The sequence below is a fragment of the Artibeus jamaicensis genome, unplaced genomic scaffold, assembly GCF_021234435.1.
Source record: "Artibeus jamaicensis isolate MK-2021 breed Jamaican fruit bat unplaced genomic scaffold, CSHL_Jam_final contig_469, whole genome shotgun sequence".
NCBI classification, from domain to species: Eukaryota; Metazoa; Chordata; class Mammalia; order Chiroptera; family Phyllostomidae; genus Artibeus; species Artibeus jamaicensis.
The window spans coordinates 2218180-2234087 of record NW_026521847.1 but is presented as its reverse complement, the minus strand read 5'-3'; the positions used below and the strand labels follow the sequence as shown (position 1 = coordinate 2234087).

At 48.9% G+C, this 15908-nt stretch overlaps 1 protein-coding gene across 1 annotated transcript in view; it reads right to left on the bottom strand.

Moving 5' to 3' along the window:
• HS6ST1 (heparan sulfate 6-O-sulfotransferase 1) overlaps window positions 1-5209 on the bottom strand; it is a 47305-nt gene extending 42096 nt beyond the window's left edge. The window contains exon 1 of the mRNA XM_037144875.2: window positions 4367-5209. Within this exon, the coding sequence (XP_037000770.2) occupies window positions 4367-4896 (530 nt within the window). The 5' untranslated portion in view covers window positions 4897-5209. The remainder of the gene's footprint in view (window positions 1-4366) is intronic.
• Between the last annotated feature and the right edge of the window lie 10699 nt (window positions 5210-15908).

The following is a 15908-nucleotide window of genomic DNA, read 5'->3' as shown; positions in this document are numbered from 1 at the left end:
TGCACAGATCCGTTTCACAAGTGAAGTGCCTACAAGTACAGGAAGCGCTGGTCTTACAAGTCCCACAGTGCATTAGGGCAACTGACATTTTAAAGCATGGTAATTTCACAAGCCAGAGAACCATTTAAAAACATTGTCAGTAAGCCATTTGAAGGTTTGCCTAAAAACAAAGTTCTCATGCATTTAAGAGGTTTTTCTTTTTTAAAAAAAATGAAAATCTAATCCTGAACATTCTGACTTCAGATTCTTTTTATCTCAACCTAAGTCCTCTATAGGTGTGACTCAGCCATGATGACACCCCAACCAGGTCCTTTAGGTGGCCGGATCGTATTTACTGGTCGCAGTCCTGAGCCCTAGGTGACATCTGCCCTGCTATAGGCAAATGTACGTTTGGTCCCTTGATGGCACAAAAAAAAGTATTTGTGAAGGTAAGGTGGGAACTGCTGTGTGCCACAGAAAAACACTCACAGAACCACTCTAATCTAACCCTGCTCAAATGGGTTTGGCCCCCAAGTAGCCCCGACTTCTTAAACCTGACTTGTCTGAGCACAGCTCCTAGAGCAGCTGCAGGTCCAGGAGGAGAATGTTCTTATAGGTACCAACATGTGGGCAGCACACATTTGGCAACCAATATGCCATGGAATGACAGGCCGCAGAGTGGCCAAGGGCACCTAAGGCAACAGAAGGCTTCCTGGAGTAAGAGGCAGCAGAAAGGAGGCTGAATGGAGAGATATAGCCTACAGAGTCATGGAAGGAGACAAGGGTAAGCTGGGCAGAGGGCAGCCCAGGCATATTTCTAGAACCAGAGAGGATTTTGGAATGGTGGAGGGAGGGTGTGTGACCAGAGATTGGGTTGCAGAACTGACGGGGCATACTACTTCAATGCTAAAGCTTCTGTGTGCTCTTCAAGGAAGCAGTTTCTGTAGGGCAACATCACAGATGCTGGGAGCCCACCAGGGGCTCCAGGGTGGCCCTGCTACATAGAGAACATGGCTGAACTCAGGTCAGGATCCAACAAAGATGGTCCAGAAGCTACATTCAGGTTCCAAATGCCCTTGTTAGTTCCAAGTGAAGCCTACATGGTTTCAGGGACATTTCCAGGGCAACCTAGGCAAGACCCTCACTGTGTCTTCTGTCCCATTCAGGCAGATAAAAAGAGGAAGGAGGGTTTTGGCCTTAAGGAGCACCACTCCAACCTTACAAGGTGACACAAGAGTGTGGGGTACAGAGACACTCTAACCAAAGTAGATCTTGGCCAGTCCTTCCTGAGGGGCCTTATAAGCATTCCTGGCTGATGCCAGCAACTGCAGCAGCCCCCTTGATGGGCACAGGATGAAAAAGGGACCTGCCAATACTTCACTCATATACCTGTTCTTCTCTGCCAAGTCAGAAAGCACTAAGAGCAGCTATAAGTTCTAAACCATATTCCAGGAAGACAATGAAAACCTGTCCATCTTCCTCTGTCACCTCAACTGAGACCCAGCTTAGCAGACTGTGCCCTGTGATGAGACATAGCTGTGAACACTCTCATTTCCTGCACAAGGCCCACCTCTCCTAGGTCTCAAAATACCATAGACACTATCCTGGCCAGGTAGCTCAGCTGGGTGGAGTATTGTCCTGTACACCAAAAGGTTGTGGGTAGATCCCCAATCAGGGCATGCACGTGAGGCAACCAATCAATGTTTCTTCTTCTTTCCTTTTCTCTCTCTAAAATCAATAAACACATTAAAAAAAATAATGCAGACACTGGTCCCAGGAGCTGGGAGAGGCTCTGTGGAAGTGCCCCTCATGACAGAAAGGCATCGTCCAAGCGCTGCAACGTGCCTGCCCCTGAGAGGATGCCCCTGAGAGGAGAAAGAAAAGGTCCTCATTCCTGGCCCTGACCTGAAGGGGTTCCGTCAAGACAGCTCTTGGAGCCATGGCCACCCCTCCTCCATTCACCAGCCAGGGGATTGCTCCAATACCCACAGGGCCAGAGTGGGATCTGGCCCTGCTGGAAGGAGGGCAAGGGTGACATCTGAGACTCATGAAACTAGGCACTACCAACCCCAGGCACCCCATGGAGGAAAGGGCTGGCCACCATCCCAAGAGGTATTAGGTCTCTGCACAAATGGGAGAACTGCATCCAACCTCCACAGACTAGGGGAACACTTGGCAGGTGAACCTCAGGGCAGGCAGGCTTGTAAACTCACAAAGCCAAGACTACTTTGGCCTCTTGAGGAAGCTCATTAAAAAGACCAAACTATCTAGTGCTTGGAACAAAAATGAAGGGAGGAGGAGAAGAAGAGTAAAGGTGAAGCTCTGTTACCTGCCTGGCAGCACAGACACAACTCCTAGAGTGGACAACAGAACAAGGGCTTCCAGATCACCCCGGAAGCCCCTCCTCCACCACGCCTGCTTCTGCTGAGCTCAGCAACTTCCAGAATGGGAGAGGGTGGGGTCTGGCAGCCTACTGCAGCAAGAGGGATCTGGCTGACCAAGCAGAGCATATGGCATTTATTTCCCTTTCTTGTTACATACAGGTAGGGGCACTGAGACTTATTGGGTGCAGCACAGGGGTGGTTTTAAGTGGAGAGTGCAGCTATAAGCTCCACCTGCTCCTCCCACTTCTGTCTGTGAGGGAGGCTGATCTCCTATTCTGATGGACAAAACTCCAGAACAGAGTCTAGGGGCCCTCCACCCTGGTGACGCCAAGGGAAAATCAACCTCTGCCCTGGTTGCAAACTAGGGCCAAAGCCATATCTACTGGGACTCGTGACAGCCTCCAGGGCAGGTTCTGCCCACTCTCCCTAAAGGGGTTCTCTGGAGCTAATTCCCTCTGGCAGGCAGGATGGTGTCAGTCCCCATCCCCTCCTTCCTGCAAGCAGTGTGGTACCCACCTGGGCCTACTGAGGTTGGGCACCACCCAGTTCCAAGAGCCTACAATGGATGAACAGCTGCAAGCCTCCAGGCAAAGCTCAGTCTAGCACAGCTAGGCTGAATCATGGGGGTGGGGGGGGGGGGGGTGGGGAGGTGGGGGGGGGGGGAGAGGGTGCCAGGGATGGAGGTCTGGGTGTCATGCCAGGAAAAGTGCATCTCTGCAGAGCAGGCCAAGTGTGGGCAGGAAAAAATGCTTCACGGACCCTGGATAAGCAGATCTGTAAGCCCTGTGGCTTTTGGAGACCAGGAATATTATTCCTCCAGTTGAAAGCTGCTTTTTTTGGTAGGAGGCAACAGGGCCAAGGGAAAGTGGGAAGAACCCCTCCCCCCCACCAGCTCTAAGGCCCCAAGTTCCTGACAGGTGGGAAAGGCCACATGAAAAGGACAAGGGCTGAGCAGGAAGAGAGAAATGTATGGACACTGCTCAGCTTCAGGCCGGTCTGATGCTTAACTTTCATTTGTTCAAACTCACCAGAAACCCTGTACCTTCCTGACAGTGTGGATGAATGCAATTACAGGGGCCACATAGCTCCCACCCTTAGCCAGTCTGCAAATGAAGTCCTAAGGCAAATATAAACTGTAAACAAAAAAGCAAGCACCTTCAGAAGAAAGCCCCACAAAGTACCAACACCAAGAGAAGGGGGAAAAACCTAACTTTAACCACCGGAAACCCCACTGCCCTAGGTTTCTGGCTACAAAGTGCTTCCCAGGAGAGCTGTCCCCCCAAACGGGTCAGCCCTGTATCCCCAAACTCCACAGAAATGAGGGGCTCCTAGAAAAGGTGTCTGCCTGCACCTGTCCCAGATCAGCCCAGCTCCCCCAACATAGCTGTTGATCCACTTTTGTTCCTTTTACGGAGCAAGTTCACACCTGGATCTGGCACAGCAGCACTGCCTCCTGCACTCGTCCAGGTCACACTGGGGCCTTTGTTCTGACTGCACATGCAGGAGCCAACACCCTTCCCTGGCAGCGTCTCCCCAGCCCCTACAAGACAGGATGGGGGGCTCCAAAAGTGCAAGGGGAAAGGCATACCACTTTCCCACTTCGGTTGGGTATAAGACCCGCACAGGACAGCGAACACACCAGATGGGTTACACACACACAGGAACCTACTTTCCTGCCCGACGTCTCAAGGCCAGCCTGGGCTTATAACGGGCCGGCTCCATTTTACACCGGCCAGCGATGACCCGGTGGAAGCCCAGGTACTTAACAGCCAGGCAGAAGACCGGAAAAGCAGAGGCAGGAGGGGAGAGCGAAATTAGTGGCTGGTGACCTGAGGACCTGGCACGAGGGAGGAGATGATCCAACGAGGCTGGGGCGACTGGGGTCACCAGAGGGCAGGACAGGAGGGCAGGGGGGGCAGAGCGGGCCCAGGACAGCCCATGGAGCCACCGCAAGCTGGGCCACGCGCTCCGTCCTGATCGCCTGCGTAGCTGGTTGGCCTCACCTGTGCGTGGGCAGCGCGGCGGGGTCGCGGCGGTCCAGCACGCCAGGCACGCAGTTAGTGAGCTCCGTCCAGTCGGCGTGCAGCCCACAGCTCCAACCCGTAGAGAAGCGGGAGAAGAGCCAGGTTTCGCGGCGGTTGGGCCGGTAGCACGTGCACTTCTTCTGGCCTGGCCGGCAGTCACAGGGCACCTCCAGGCGCACGTTCTGCACGAGGTGGCGGCCGAAGGTGGTACCACCCGTCTTCTGTATGTGCAGGAAGACAATCACGTCGTCGCCCTTCATGTCAAAGCGCAGCGAGCGTTCCAGTTCACGCACGGGGAAGTAGTACTTCTTTTCGTAGTGCGGGTCGGGCGTGGGGAAGAGATCTAGATCGTCGGGCGGCCCGCGGCCGCCGGGCGCGCCCAGGCTCAGCCCCGGGCCTGCGTACTGGTACAGGATGAGCATAAAGCACACCGAGCCCACCACCACCAGCACGAACTTGCTGGCGCGCTCAACCATGGTCCCGCCGCCGGCGCGCCGCCGTCGCCGCATGTGTCACCATCGCCAGCGGACTGAGCGTGGGGCCTAGGAGGGCGGGGGACGCGGAAGCAGCTACCTCAGCCGCCTCCCGCGCTCTGGACCGGCCTAGCTACTCAGTGCCAGGCTGCCTGCAGAGTCTCGTTTCCTGGTTCTGTGCGGCGCCATGACTGTTCTCCGATCCTCTCGGCTCCCGGGGTCCACCCCAGGCTGGGTTCCGGCTGGACTCCTGGCTGGACTCCCGCCCGGCGTCAGCCTGCAGCCCAGTTGGCGTCCGTTCTGCGCAGCGCGGAGACTGCGCAGCTCCGCACGGCGCGGCGGCTCCGCAGTCCACCTGCCCCGCCCTCAGTCCGCCCCCGAGGCGCCTCTTGCGGTTACCGCCCGCACTGGTCCTTGGCTCCACCCCCAGAGCCCTGTGGGGCCCCAGGCCCAGGTTCCACGCCTGGACCTACTCTGGCTGGGGGAGGCGGGGGAGGGGGACACCTCTCCAAGGCGGGGTGCTACTGATTGGGAACCGATTCCGGTGCGCAGAGGCGTGGGGAGCGACTGGGGGACATTGAGCCGGGGAGCAGCGGCCCTTCCAGGAGGGAGGGTGTCTCTGGACCTGGGTTCTCCTCTCCCACGGATTTCAGGCGGGGAGGGGGGGTGTGTGTGTGAAAGATCTCCTGCCCCACTTCTACGGAGGGATCATTTACCCTGCACTGAGGGGACTGTAAAGACTTAAACGACAAGGCCGGTTGAACTTGGAGGGACCTGGGGGCAGTGGGGGTCAAAAGCACCGCGCTAGCTGGGCGGCAGGCAAAGGCCAGGAAAAGAAGGAAGGGTTGGGTTCGCGGCCGCGTTAGGACCACTCCCAAACCCACCCTGTGGATTTGGGACAAAGAGCCTCAGCCCCTCGTGGAGAGATGCTGACGTGTCTGCAGATGCTTTTCAGCCAGCTCTATGCATTGTTTTCTCCGCTATTGTTATAACCTCAATGAAAAAGTTGTAAAAAGTTGAACCAATATTTAAAAATTGCCAGTGCACACAAAAAAATCCATCTTCCAGCCGGGACCCTGTGCAGGGCTTCCAGGGGCATCTTTGCTGGTGGCTGAGTTGTAAAATGTCCTGCGTGGAATTTCAGCGTGGTCAGCAGGGATATTCCTGGTATTTTGACTCAGACCAGAGTGGTCTCTAGAGTGAGAACAGCTGCCATGCCTGGGTTCAACGATTCCATGCCTACAGTCCTTCGCTTCCTTTTACTGTGGTTCCTGAAAGCATGGGGAGAGGGTTTGTGAGTGTTTACTGTGTCAATAATAAACTGTTTAAACAGTAAAACTGTTAAAATTATACTAAATTGCACCAGAAAGTCCTCCTGGAAGCAAACCCAGAGAACTGAAAGAGTCACCCAACACCTCAAAATCCATTAAGATGGGAACACTTGATTGTCAAATGGGGCTGGAGGAACAGCCACTCCCGACAGAAAGGCACAGTGTCCTGAACACAATTCAGAATGACTTAGAGCTGCTGAGGATGGGGCTGGGGTGGGGTGGGGGTGGGAGTCCTGGTGCGTCCTAGGGTCCCAAAGCCCAGGTCATCCCTAGCTGCTTTAAAACTCCTGACCCAGGAAGCCTGTGCCAGCCTGATCAGACCTTCTTTTGATGATTCCTTCTTGCCAGGAATGGGGCTGGCACAGGCATGAGTGTGCTAGATGCCCACCTCTGTCTTCAGTCACCTGACCCTTCTTTAGGCTGATTCCTGGGGAGTCCTCCTTTGTCAGTCTGGAGGCAGAAGTCCAGCGCCTGGAGGGCAAATCTGCCCTGGGTCAACCACAAGGCATTCTTACCCAGATGTCAATTCTTTACCAAGTGGTAAATCACAATTGAGGCTGCTCTTCATTCAGAACTACTGTAGAGGTGTTATTCTTAGTTCATTCCCTGAAAAACTGGCAGAAACATGCACATTAATGGGCCAGAAACATGCCCTTTAACGGGCAGTTGTGAATTTGAAGTGAGGTCGCAGACCACAGCCAACCACATAGCCATGTGGTCTTCCTCATATTCTATAAGGCTGCCCTTGGTCCTAAGATTGTATATGGATATAGGTAGGTCTAACTGTTTGCTGGAGGCAGCACCAAGCCCTGACTGTTTTCAGAGTTCAGGCAGAAGCAATTGCTGCTCTTCTGCTATGTGACTTTTTCTCGTGAATATCCCACTTCATCTTCTTTAATGTATGTTTGGTTTTTAACTTAATGCCAAAGAAAAAGAAAAAACAGCTAGGAAGGCATTAAATAAAAGGAAGTCATTGCTTCAGAAAACGGCAAGCAGAGATAAAATTTGGCTTTAAGAATGAAAGGTAATTTGTTTTAAATCTGAAATAGCCTCAGAATCCAAATGTAAGTTTTCACTCCCTCATGTTTCCTCAAAGTCTGAGAACCATGAGATCAACCCGTGAGTCCCTCCCTCCTGGGCTGCAGTCCCGAGGAAGGGCACGCGGGGGCAGCACCTCGGTCTAAGCCTGCTCCCGAGTTCGGGGGGGATATTTGCGAGATGGGGGATTTTCCACAATGGGTTCCTTCCTCCTCTTTCGGTCTGTCGCCAGTTGTGGTTTCCAAAGGGGAGGAGGGCAGCTGAGTCTGTCCTCAGAACCTCTTCCAAGGGTGACCATGCTTCGCACGCGGGGCGAGAGTAGGGTTGATTTGGGGGCAAGTTTTTCGAGGGGAATCTGGATAGCAGCGGAATACCTGTCCCCTCGGAGCAGACCCACCCTAGGGACCGGTCGTGAGCGTGGGCCCAGATTCTGGTGGCTGGCCCCGCAGGACTGGGGTGGAGGGTTGAGTGGGGGCGGAGCGGGCGACTCGTGGCTACTCTGGCATCACCAGCATCCTCCCCTCTGTGAAGGCTCACTTCTGAGGTTTCCCTGTTCGACCCCTAGCTGGTCCTTCCTGTGTGCCTTCGCAGTACCCTCTGCCCTGTCTGCTGGAACGACGAGCTCACCTGTATAAGGCTTCCTCCAGGGAGCTGTCACTCTCCCGCTGCAGCGCAGTCTCCGTGGCCAGGTGTCCTCCAGCAGGACTACTCATGCTCTGTGAGGCCTGTCCCAGCCCAGCACAGAGGCTTGCCCTTTGTCTTCACAGGGTGGCTGTTTCGTGGGTTGAAGGTCTCAGGCTTTAAGAGTTCACTGGAGTTACTGGGGCTTCTGCTGCCATATCTTTACCTGAACTTTGAAGGGTAGGGCACGCCAGACAATGGGAAGGGGAGCTCAGAGCAGCATACAGGAGTTCTCTTGCTCTGGAGGACTCTCTGCTTGTCCTGACCGCTAGAGTAGAGTGGGCAGTGGCTGGAGGGTCTAGCAGAACCTCCTGAGCAGCACCCTGCCCTGCCTTTCTGGGTAGGCTAGACCTCCTTTTCATCTCCTCTTCCTCCTCACTTTTCTTTGTATTCTCTCTTGTTGGATTTTAGTCTCCTTAAATCCTTTGGGGGCAGGGGAGTGGGGAGTGTAAATAAATTCAGGAGAATCAGAACAATTCAGATAAAAATAACTTGGCCCTTATCTTCTACTCACCCCCAAGAGTTGGAGTTTATAACCTAATTGTGGTCCACAGGGGAAACTGGTGTGGCCCTTCCAGTACCCTGGCCCTGCAGAGCCTAGCTGGGTGACCACTGATACCTGGGAGCTTGGCCTGGCCCTCTCTGTGGGTGGTTGGGCAGGGACCCACTTGGCTTGCTCTCTGGCCTGAATGCCTTGTTCGGCAGTGGAAGTCTTGTTCTGGCCCTCCCCATCTGCACCACAGAGCAGACAGCAAAGCTCACCTTTCCCCTGTGAGCATCCTGCCTGCAGAATTTTTTTTTATTTTTTATTTTTTTTATTTTTTTTTCATATTTTTTTATTGATTATGCCATTACATTTGCTCTATTCCCCCCTCCCCCTCCCCTCCACCCTGCATACCCCTCCCCCACCATTTCCCCCTTTAGTTCATGAACATGTGTCTCAAATTCTTTAGATTCTGTATTTCCCCTACTATTCTTACCCTCCCCCCTATCTATTTTCTATCTACTGTCTGTACTACTTATTTTCTGTACCTTCTCCCCCCTTCCCCTCCTCCCACTCCCCTGTTGCTAACCCTCCATGTGATCTTCATTTCTATGGTTCTGCTCCTGATCTAGCTATCCTCTTAGTTTGCTTTTGTTTTAGGTGTGGTTCTTAATAACTGTGAGTTTGCTGTCCTTTCACTGTTCATCTTTTTTTATCTTCTTTTTCTTAGGTAAGTCCCTTTAACATTTCATAGAATAAGGGCTTGGTGATGATGAACTCCTTGAATTTGGTCTTATCTGAGAAGCACTTTATCTGTCCTTCCATTCTAAATGAAAGTTTTGCTGGGTAGAGCAATCTTGGTTGTAGATCTTTGGTTTTCATGACTTGGAATACCTCTTTCCAGCCCCTTCTTGCCTGTAAGGTCTCTTTTGAGAAATCAGCTGACAGTCTGATGGGAACTCCTTTGTAGGTGACTGTCCCCTTAGCTCTTGCTGCTTCTAGGATTCTCTCCTTCATTTTAATCTTGGCTAATGTAATTATGATGTGCCTTGGTGTGTTCCTTCTTGGGTCCAACTTCTTTGGGACTCTCTGAGCTTCCTGGATTTCTCGGAAGTCTATTTCCTTTGGCAGATTGGGGAAATTCTCCTTTATTATTTGTTCAAATAATTTTTCAACTGGTGGTTGTGCCTTTCCCCCTTCTGGTACCCCTATAATTCGGATGTTGGAACGTTTAAAGATGTCCTGGAGGTTCCTAATCTTCTCCTCATTTTTCTGAATTCTTATTTCTTCATTCCTTTCTGTTTTATCATTTTTTTCTTCTGTCTGGTCCTCTCCCTTGATTTGAGTCCCAATTTTCTTTCCATTACTATTGGTATCTTTTGTATCAGCATTCATTTCAATTAATTTAGCTTCCATATGTTTCTCTAATTTGTGACTAAAATCCACCAGTTCTGTAAGAATCTTTATAACCAGTGTTTTGAACTGTGCATCTGAAAGACTGGCTATTTCTTCATCACTTAGGTCTATCGGTTCTGGGGCTCTGAGTTGTTCTAGAGCCATTTTTGGTTTATTCGTGCTGTTAAGTGAGCGGAGCGAAGCCTTAGTTGTTTACCAGGACGGGGCGACCCAGGTCGCTGGTTTGTGACGCTGTGTGTGGGGCGGGGTCAGAGAGGGAGCGATGGCGTTCCTCTCCGCTAGCCCAGAGCATCCAGTCACTCACACAAACGCCTCGGGCTTGCTTATCTGATCCTAATTTTGCGAGCCTGCTGCACCGCGCGCGGGTTTCCCTTCTCACTGGTTTCTCCGCACGTAAATGCGCGCGACCGACTGACCCACCGCGCCTCTTCCCTATGCGCTCCGCAGCCAGCTCGCTGGCGATCAGCCCTCGGTTGCCTGCGCGCACCGCACTCCGCCCCGGGAATTTTTTCTTGCTAACCTGCTCCGCTTCTGGTCTCGCTCCTCGTACGTTCCAGCCGAGTATCTAGTTGTCCTTTGGACTCCGTATTGTTGATTTTCCGTGTGGCTTGGTTGTGACTGCTATTAAAAATAGTTGTTCTTAGATTTGGTTGTGCACAGAGGCGAGGTGGACCCTCCACCTACTTCTCCATCTTGGCGGAAGTCCCCAGAATTTTTTTTTAAATTATTTAATTATTGTTCAAGTACAGTTTTGTTTTTTACTCCCATCACAGCCCATCCCCCACTAGTGCTCCCCACCTCCCTCCCATTTCCACTCCCCCTTAGTTGTTGTCCATGTGTCCTTTATACTAGTTCCTGTAAATCCTTCCCCTTTTTCCCGTGAAATTCCCTCCCCTATCCCCTCTGGTCACTGTCCCCTTGTTCTCTATTTCAGAGTCTTTGGTTTTATTTTGCTTGCTTGTTTGTTTTGTTGTTTAGCCTCCTGTTAAAGGTGAGATCATATGGTATTTGTCTTTCAACACCTGGCTTATTTTACTCAGCATAATACTTTCCAGTTCCATCCATGCTGTTGCAAAGGGTAGGAGCTTTTTTCTTTCTGCTGTATAGAATTCCATTGTGTATATGTACCGTAATTTTTTGATCCATCCATTTACTGACGGACACCTAGGTTGCTTCTAACTCTTGGCTATTGTAAAATGTACTGCTATGAACATTGGGGTGCATAGGTTCTTTTGGATTGGTGTTTTAGGGTTCTTAGGAAATAATCCCAGTAGCGGAATTGCTGGATCAAAAGGCAGGTCCATTTTTAGTTTTCTGAGAAAATTCCATACTGTTTTCCACAGTGGTTGTACCAGTCTGCAATCCCATCAGCAATGGATTAGGGTCCTCTCTTCTCCACAACCTCTCCAACACTTGTTTGTTGCTTTGTTTATGATGGCCATTCTGACTGGTGTAAAGTGGTATCTCATTGTGGCTTTAATTTGCATATCTCCAATAGCTAGTGATACTGAGCATCTTTTCATATGTCTCTACGTCCTCTGTATGTCCTCCTTGGAGAAGAGTCTGTTCAAGTCCTTTGCCCGCTTTTTAATTGGGTTGCTTGTCTTCTAAGAGTGGAGTTGTGTAAGTTCTTTGTATATTTTGGAGATTAAACCCTTGTCTGAGGTATCGCTGGCAAATATGTTTTCCCATACAGTTGGGTCTCTTTTTATTTTAATACTGTTTTCTTTAGCCATGCAAAAGCTTTTAATTTTGACCTATAAGGGAGCCCCAATAAGGTTAGCAACTGATTTCTCAATGGAAACACTCCAAGCAAGAAGAGAATGGCAAGAAATATTCCAAGTAATAAGAACGAGAGGCCTTCGACCAAGGTTACTTTATCCAGCAAGGCTCTCAATCAAGATAGAAGGCCAAATAAAGAGCTTCCAAGACAAAAGAAGTCTAAAAGAATACACCTCCACCAAACCAGCTCTACAAGAGATATTAAAAGGTCTGCTTTAAGGAAAGGAAGGAAAAGAGAGAGACAATGAGAAGCACAGGTATAAAAATGACAATGAATAAGTACCTATCAATAATAACCTTAATTGTAAATGGATTAAATGCTCCAATCAAAAGACATAAAATAGCTCAATGGATAAGAAAGCATGACCAACACATTTGCTGCCTACAAGAGACCCACCTCAGGACAAAAGACCTACACAGACTAAAAGTGAGGGTCTAGAAACACATTTTCCAAGTAAACGGCCAGGAAAAAAAGCTGGGGTAGCCATACTCATATCAGACAAATAGACTTCAAAAAAAGGGCCATAAAAAGAGACCCAGAAGGTCACTTCATAATATTCAAGGGAAGAATCCACCAAGAAGACATAAACACTGCCGGCAGGATTGTTGACAGGGCAAGGGCAGATTCTGCCACTGTAGTGAGGCATGGGCAGGCATAATGTTATCCTGAGGTCGTTGTTTTCTTTCTTATATTGTTCTTGGGATCTCTCCTAAAGGAACACATCTTTAGAAATTCCAGAGCAAAGTCAGGCTCATAAAGCCTGAGTGGGAAGGGCAAGGAAAATGGTGGGAGATGTGGGTATGGAGCATCTAGCTCCCAGCAGGACCTCATCTCAGATTTATAGTATTGTTTTTTCCTCCCAGAAAGGGCCCCAACTCAGCTGGGCTAGGGGGAGTCACCAGGGAGAGCAGTGGGGGGCACTTTGGATATAGGTACTGATGAGTGTATTCCTTCAGGGACATAGTAAATTTAAGGGTTAAAAACAATAGACAGAGATGAGTTCCCAGGACTGTGGTGTTTGCTGCTGTTGCCTCCACCCCAGCTCCATGAAGCCAGCCGGAGCAGGGTATGGGAAGTGAAGGGGGGCTGTCCAGGGGCCCTGATGACTTTGCAGATATTGGGGGTGCTAAAGTGCCCTCCTGTTAGTCTTAACTCTTGGTTCAGATTTGTGACCAGCTCATGCCTTTTCATGCTTAGCTGGTCACCTCTTACTAAGGTGGTTTGCCCTTATATGTACTTCTCTGTGGAACTCACTGGGGAGGTGCATTTTCCCCCCTTGCCAGCTGTTCTTCTTGGAATAATGCTCTGCCTGCTCTTTTGCCTGGCCTGGCTTTTATTAACTCCATTAATCTTAACCATTCTCACAGATTAAAGTCAGTGTGACAAGTTAGATGAATTTTCTGGTGGAGGTTCCTTTCCTGGGCAGGGCCACAGGGCCTACTCTAATAAAGTCTGAACCATGAGTTGGCACACAAAGTCGGGACACTGATGGCTCCATGGGGAGGGTTGGGTTTCAAAGAGGCTGCATTTTATATGGACTACCTGCCCCAGCATCACTGTGGGGAAGGGGGCTCATCTGTCCCAGAGACCAGACCCTAGCAGGCACTGCCCCTCTGTCCCCAGTACAGGCAGCTGGGAACCTGGCTGGCCATAGCACTTTCTTCAATCTCTGTAGTGACCACCTTTTAAAAATCCAACTGGGAATGTTTATTTCTCTCCCTTCCCCTCTTTACCAGCCTCCTTTAAAAAGGAGCCTTTTATGGTAATGAGACACAGTCTGGCTCAGGTGTTCTGAGTAGCCAATGAAAAGGCAACATCACTCTCTAGGCACCAAAAGAGGGGTGGTGGGCATGCAGCAAGTCTGGCCCAAAGCCATAGCATCTCTACACCTTATTGCACTTCACTTTATTGTGCTATGTAGATGTTTTTGTAGCAACCCTGGAGGAAGTCTACTAGCATGCTAGCATGATTTTTTCAACAGCATTTGTTCACTTTGTGTCTCTGTGCCACATTTTGGTGATTCTTGTAATATTTCAAACTTTTAAATTATATTTGTTATGGTGATCAGTGATTAGTGATCTCTGACGTTACTATTGTAAGTATTTTGGGGTACCATCGCAGCACTCTTAATTGATAAATGCGTGTGTCCTGACTGTTCCATCAACTGCTCTCGCCACTTCCAATCTCCTCTTTTATTCTCAAACATCCCTATTCACAGAGACACAACAATATTGAAATGAAGCCAATTAATTTCCCTACAATGGCCTCTAGTAAGTGTCTGAGTGAAAAAAATAATCACATCACTCTGATTTTAAATCAAAAGATAGAAACAATTAAACTTAGTGAGAAAGTCATGTTGAAAACTGAGATAGACTGAAAGCTAGGCCCCTTGTGCCAAACACTGAGCCAAGTTGGGAATACAAAGGAAGTTAAAAGTGCTATTCCAGCCCTGGCTGGTGTAGCTCTGGATTGAGCGCAGGCCTGCGAACCAGAGGATCACGGTTCGATTCCCAGTCAGGGCACATGCCTGGGTTGCAGGCCAGTTCCCAGCAGGGGACACATGAGAGGCAACCATACATTGATATTTCTCTCCCTCTCTCCTTCCCTTCCCCTCTAAAGATTAAAAAAAAAGTGCTACTCCAGTGCACACATGAATGATTAAAAAGTGAAACAGTCTGATAAGAAAGTGAAACAGTCTTATTGCTGATATAGAGAAAGTTTTAGTGGTCTGTATAAAAGATTGGACCAACCACAATATTCCCTTAAGCTATAACCTAATCCAGACCAAGACCCTAACTGTCTTGAGTTCCACGAAGGCCAACAGTGGTGAAGAAGCTTCAGAAGACATATCTGAAGCTAGCAGAGTTTGGTTCATGAGGTTTGAGGAAAGAAGTTGTCTCCATAACATCAAAGTTCAAGGTGAAGCAGCAAGTGCTGATGTAGAAGCTGCAGCAATTTATTCAGAAGATAGAAATAAGGTAATAATTGAAGGTGACTACACCAAAAACAGATTTTCAATGTATATGGAATAGCCTCATATTGGAAGAAGATGCAACCTAGAACTTTCATAGCTAGAAAGAAGTCAATGCCTGTCTTCAAAGAGTTAAAAGACAGGCTGACTCTCTTGTTAGGGGTTCATGCAGCTGTGATGTTAAGTTGAAGCCAATGCTCATCTACCATTCCAAAAATCCTAAGGCCCTCAAAAACCATACTAAATCTACTCTGTGTGTGCATTGTAAATACAACAATGAATCCTCGATGACAACACATCTGTTTATTACATGGTTTGACTATCTTAAGCTCACTGTTGAGACCTACTTTTCAGAAAAAAAAGATTTCTTTCAAATATTCCTGCTCATTGACAATATGCTTGATCACCCAAGAGCTCTGATGGAGATGGACAATGATATTAATGTTGTTGTTGTTATTGTTTAAAGATTTTATTTATTTACTTTTTAGAAAGAGGAGAAGGGAGGGAAAAAGAGAGGGAGAGAAACATCAATGTACGATTGCCTCTCATATGCCCCCACAATGGGGATCTGGCCGACAACCCAGGCATGTGCCCTGCTTGGGAATCAAACCAGCAACCCCTTGGTTCACAGGCTAGCACTCAGTCCACTGAGCCACACCAGCCAGGGCAGATTAATATTGTTTTTATGCTGCTAACACAGCATCCATTCTGTAGCCTATGAATCAAGTAGTAATTTCAATTTCTAAGTTTTATTATCTAAGAAATACATTTCATAAAGCTATGGCTGTCATAGATAGTGAATCTGGGCAAAGTAAATCCTTCTGGAAAGTATTCACCATTCTGGATGTCATTTAAGAACACTTGTGATTCATGGGAAGAAGTCAAAATAGGAACATTAATGGGAGTTAATTGAAAGAAGTTGATTCCAACTCTCATTGATGATTTTAAGGGGTGTAATACTTTAGTGGAGGAAGTAACTACAGATGTGGCAGAAATAGCAAGAGAACTAGAATTAGAAGTGGAGCCTGAAATTGTGACTGAATCACTGCACTCTCATGGTAGAACTTTAATGATGAAGAGTTGCTGCTTCTGGATGAGCAAAGAAAGTGGTTTCTTGAGATGGAATTGAATCCTGGTGAAGATGCTGTGAAGATTGTTGAAGTGGCAAAAAGTGATTTAGAATATCACATAAACTTAGTTCATAAAGCAGTGGCAAGGTTTGAGAGGATTGAGTTCAATTTTGAAAGAAGTTCTACAGGGTAAATGCTATCAAATAGCATCCCATGCAACAGAGAAGTCTTTTGTGAAAGGAAGAGTCAATTGACTTATTGAACTTTATTGTCT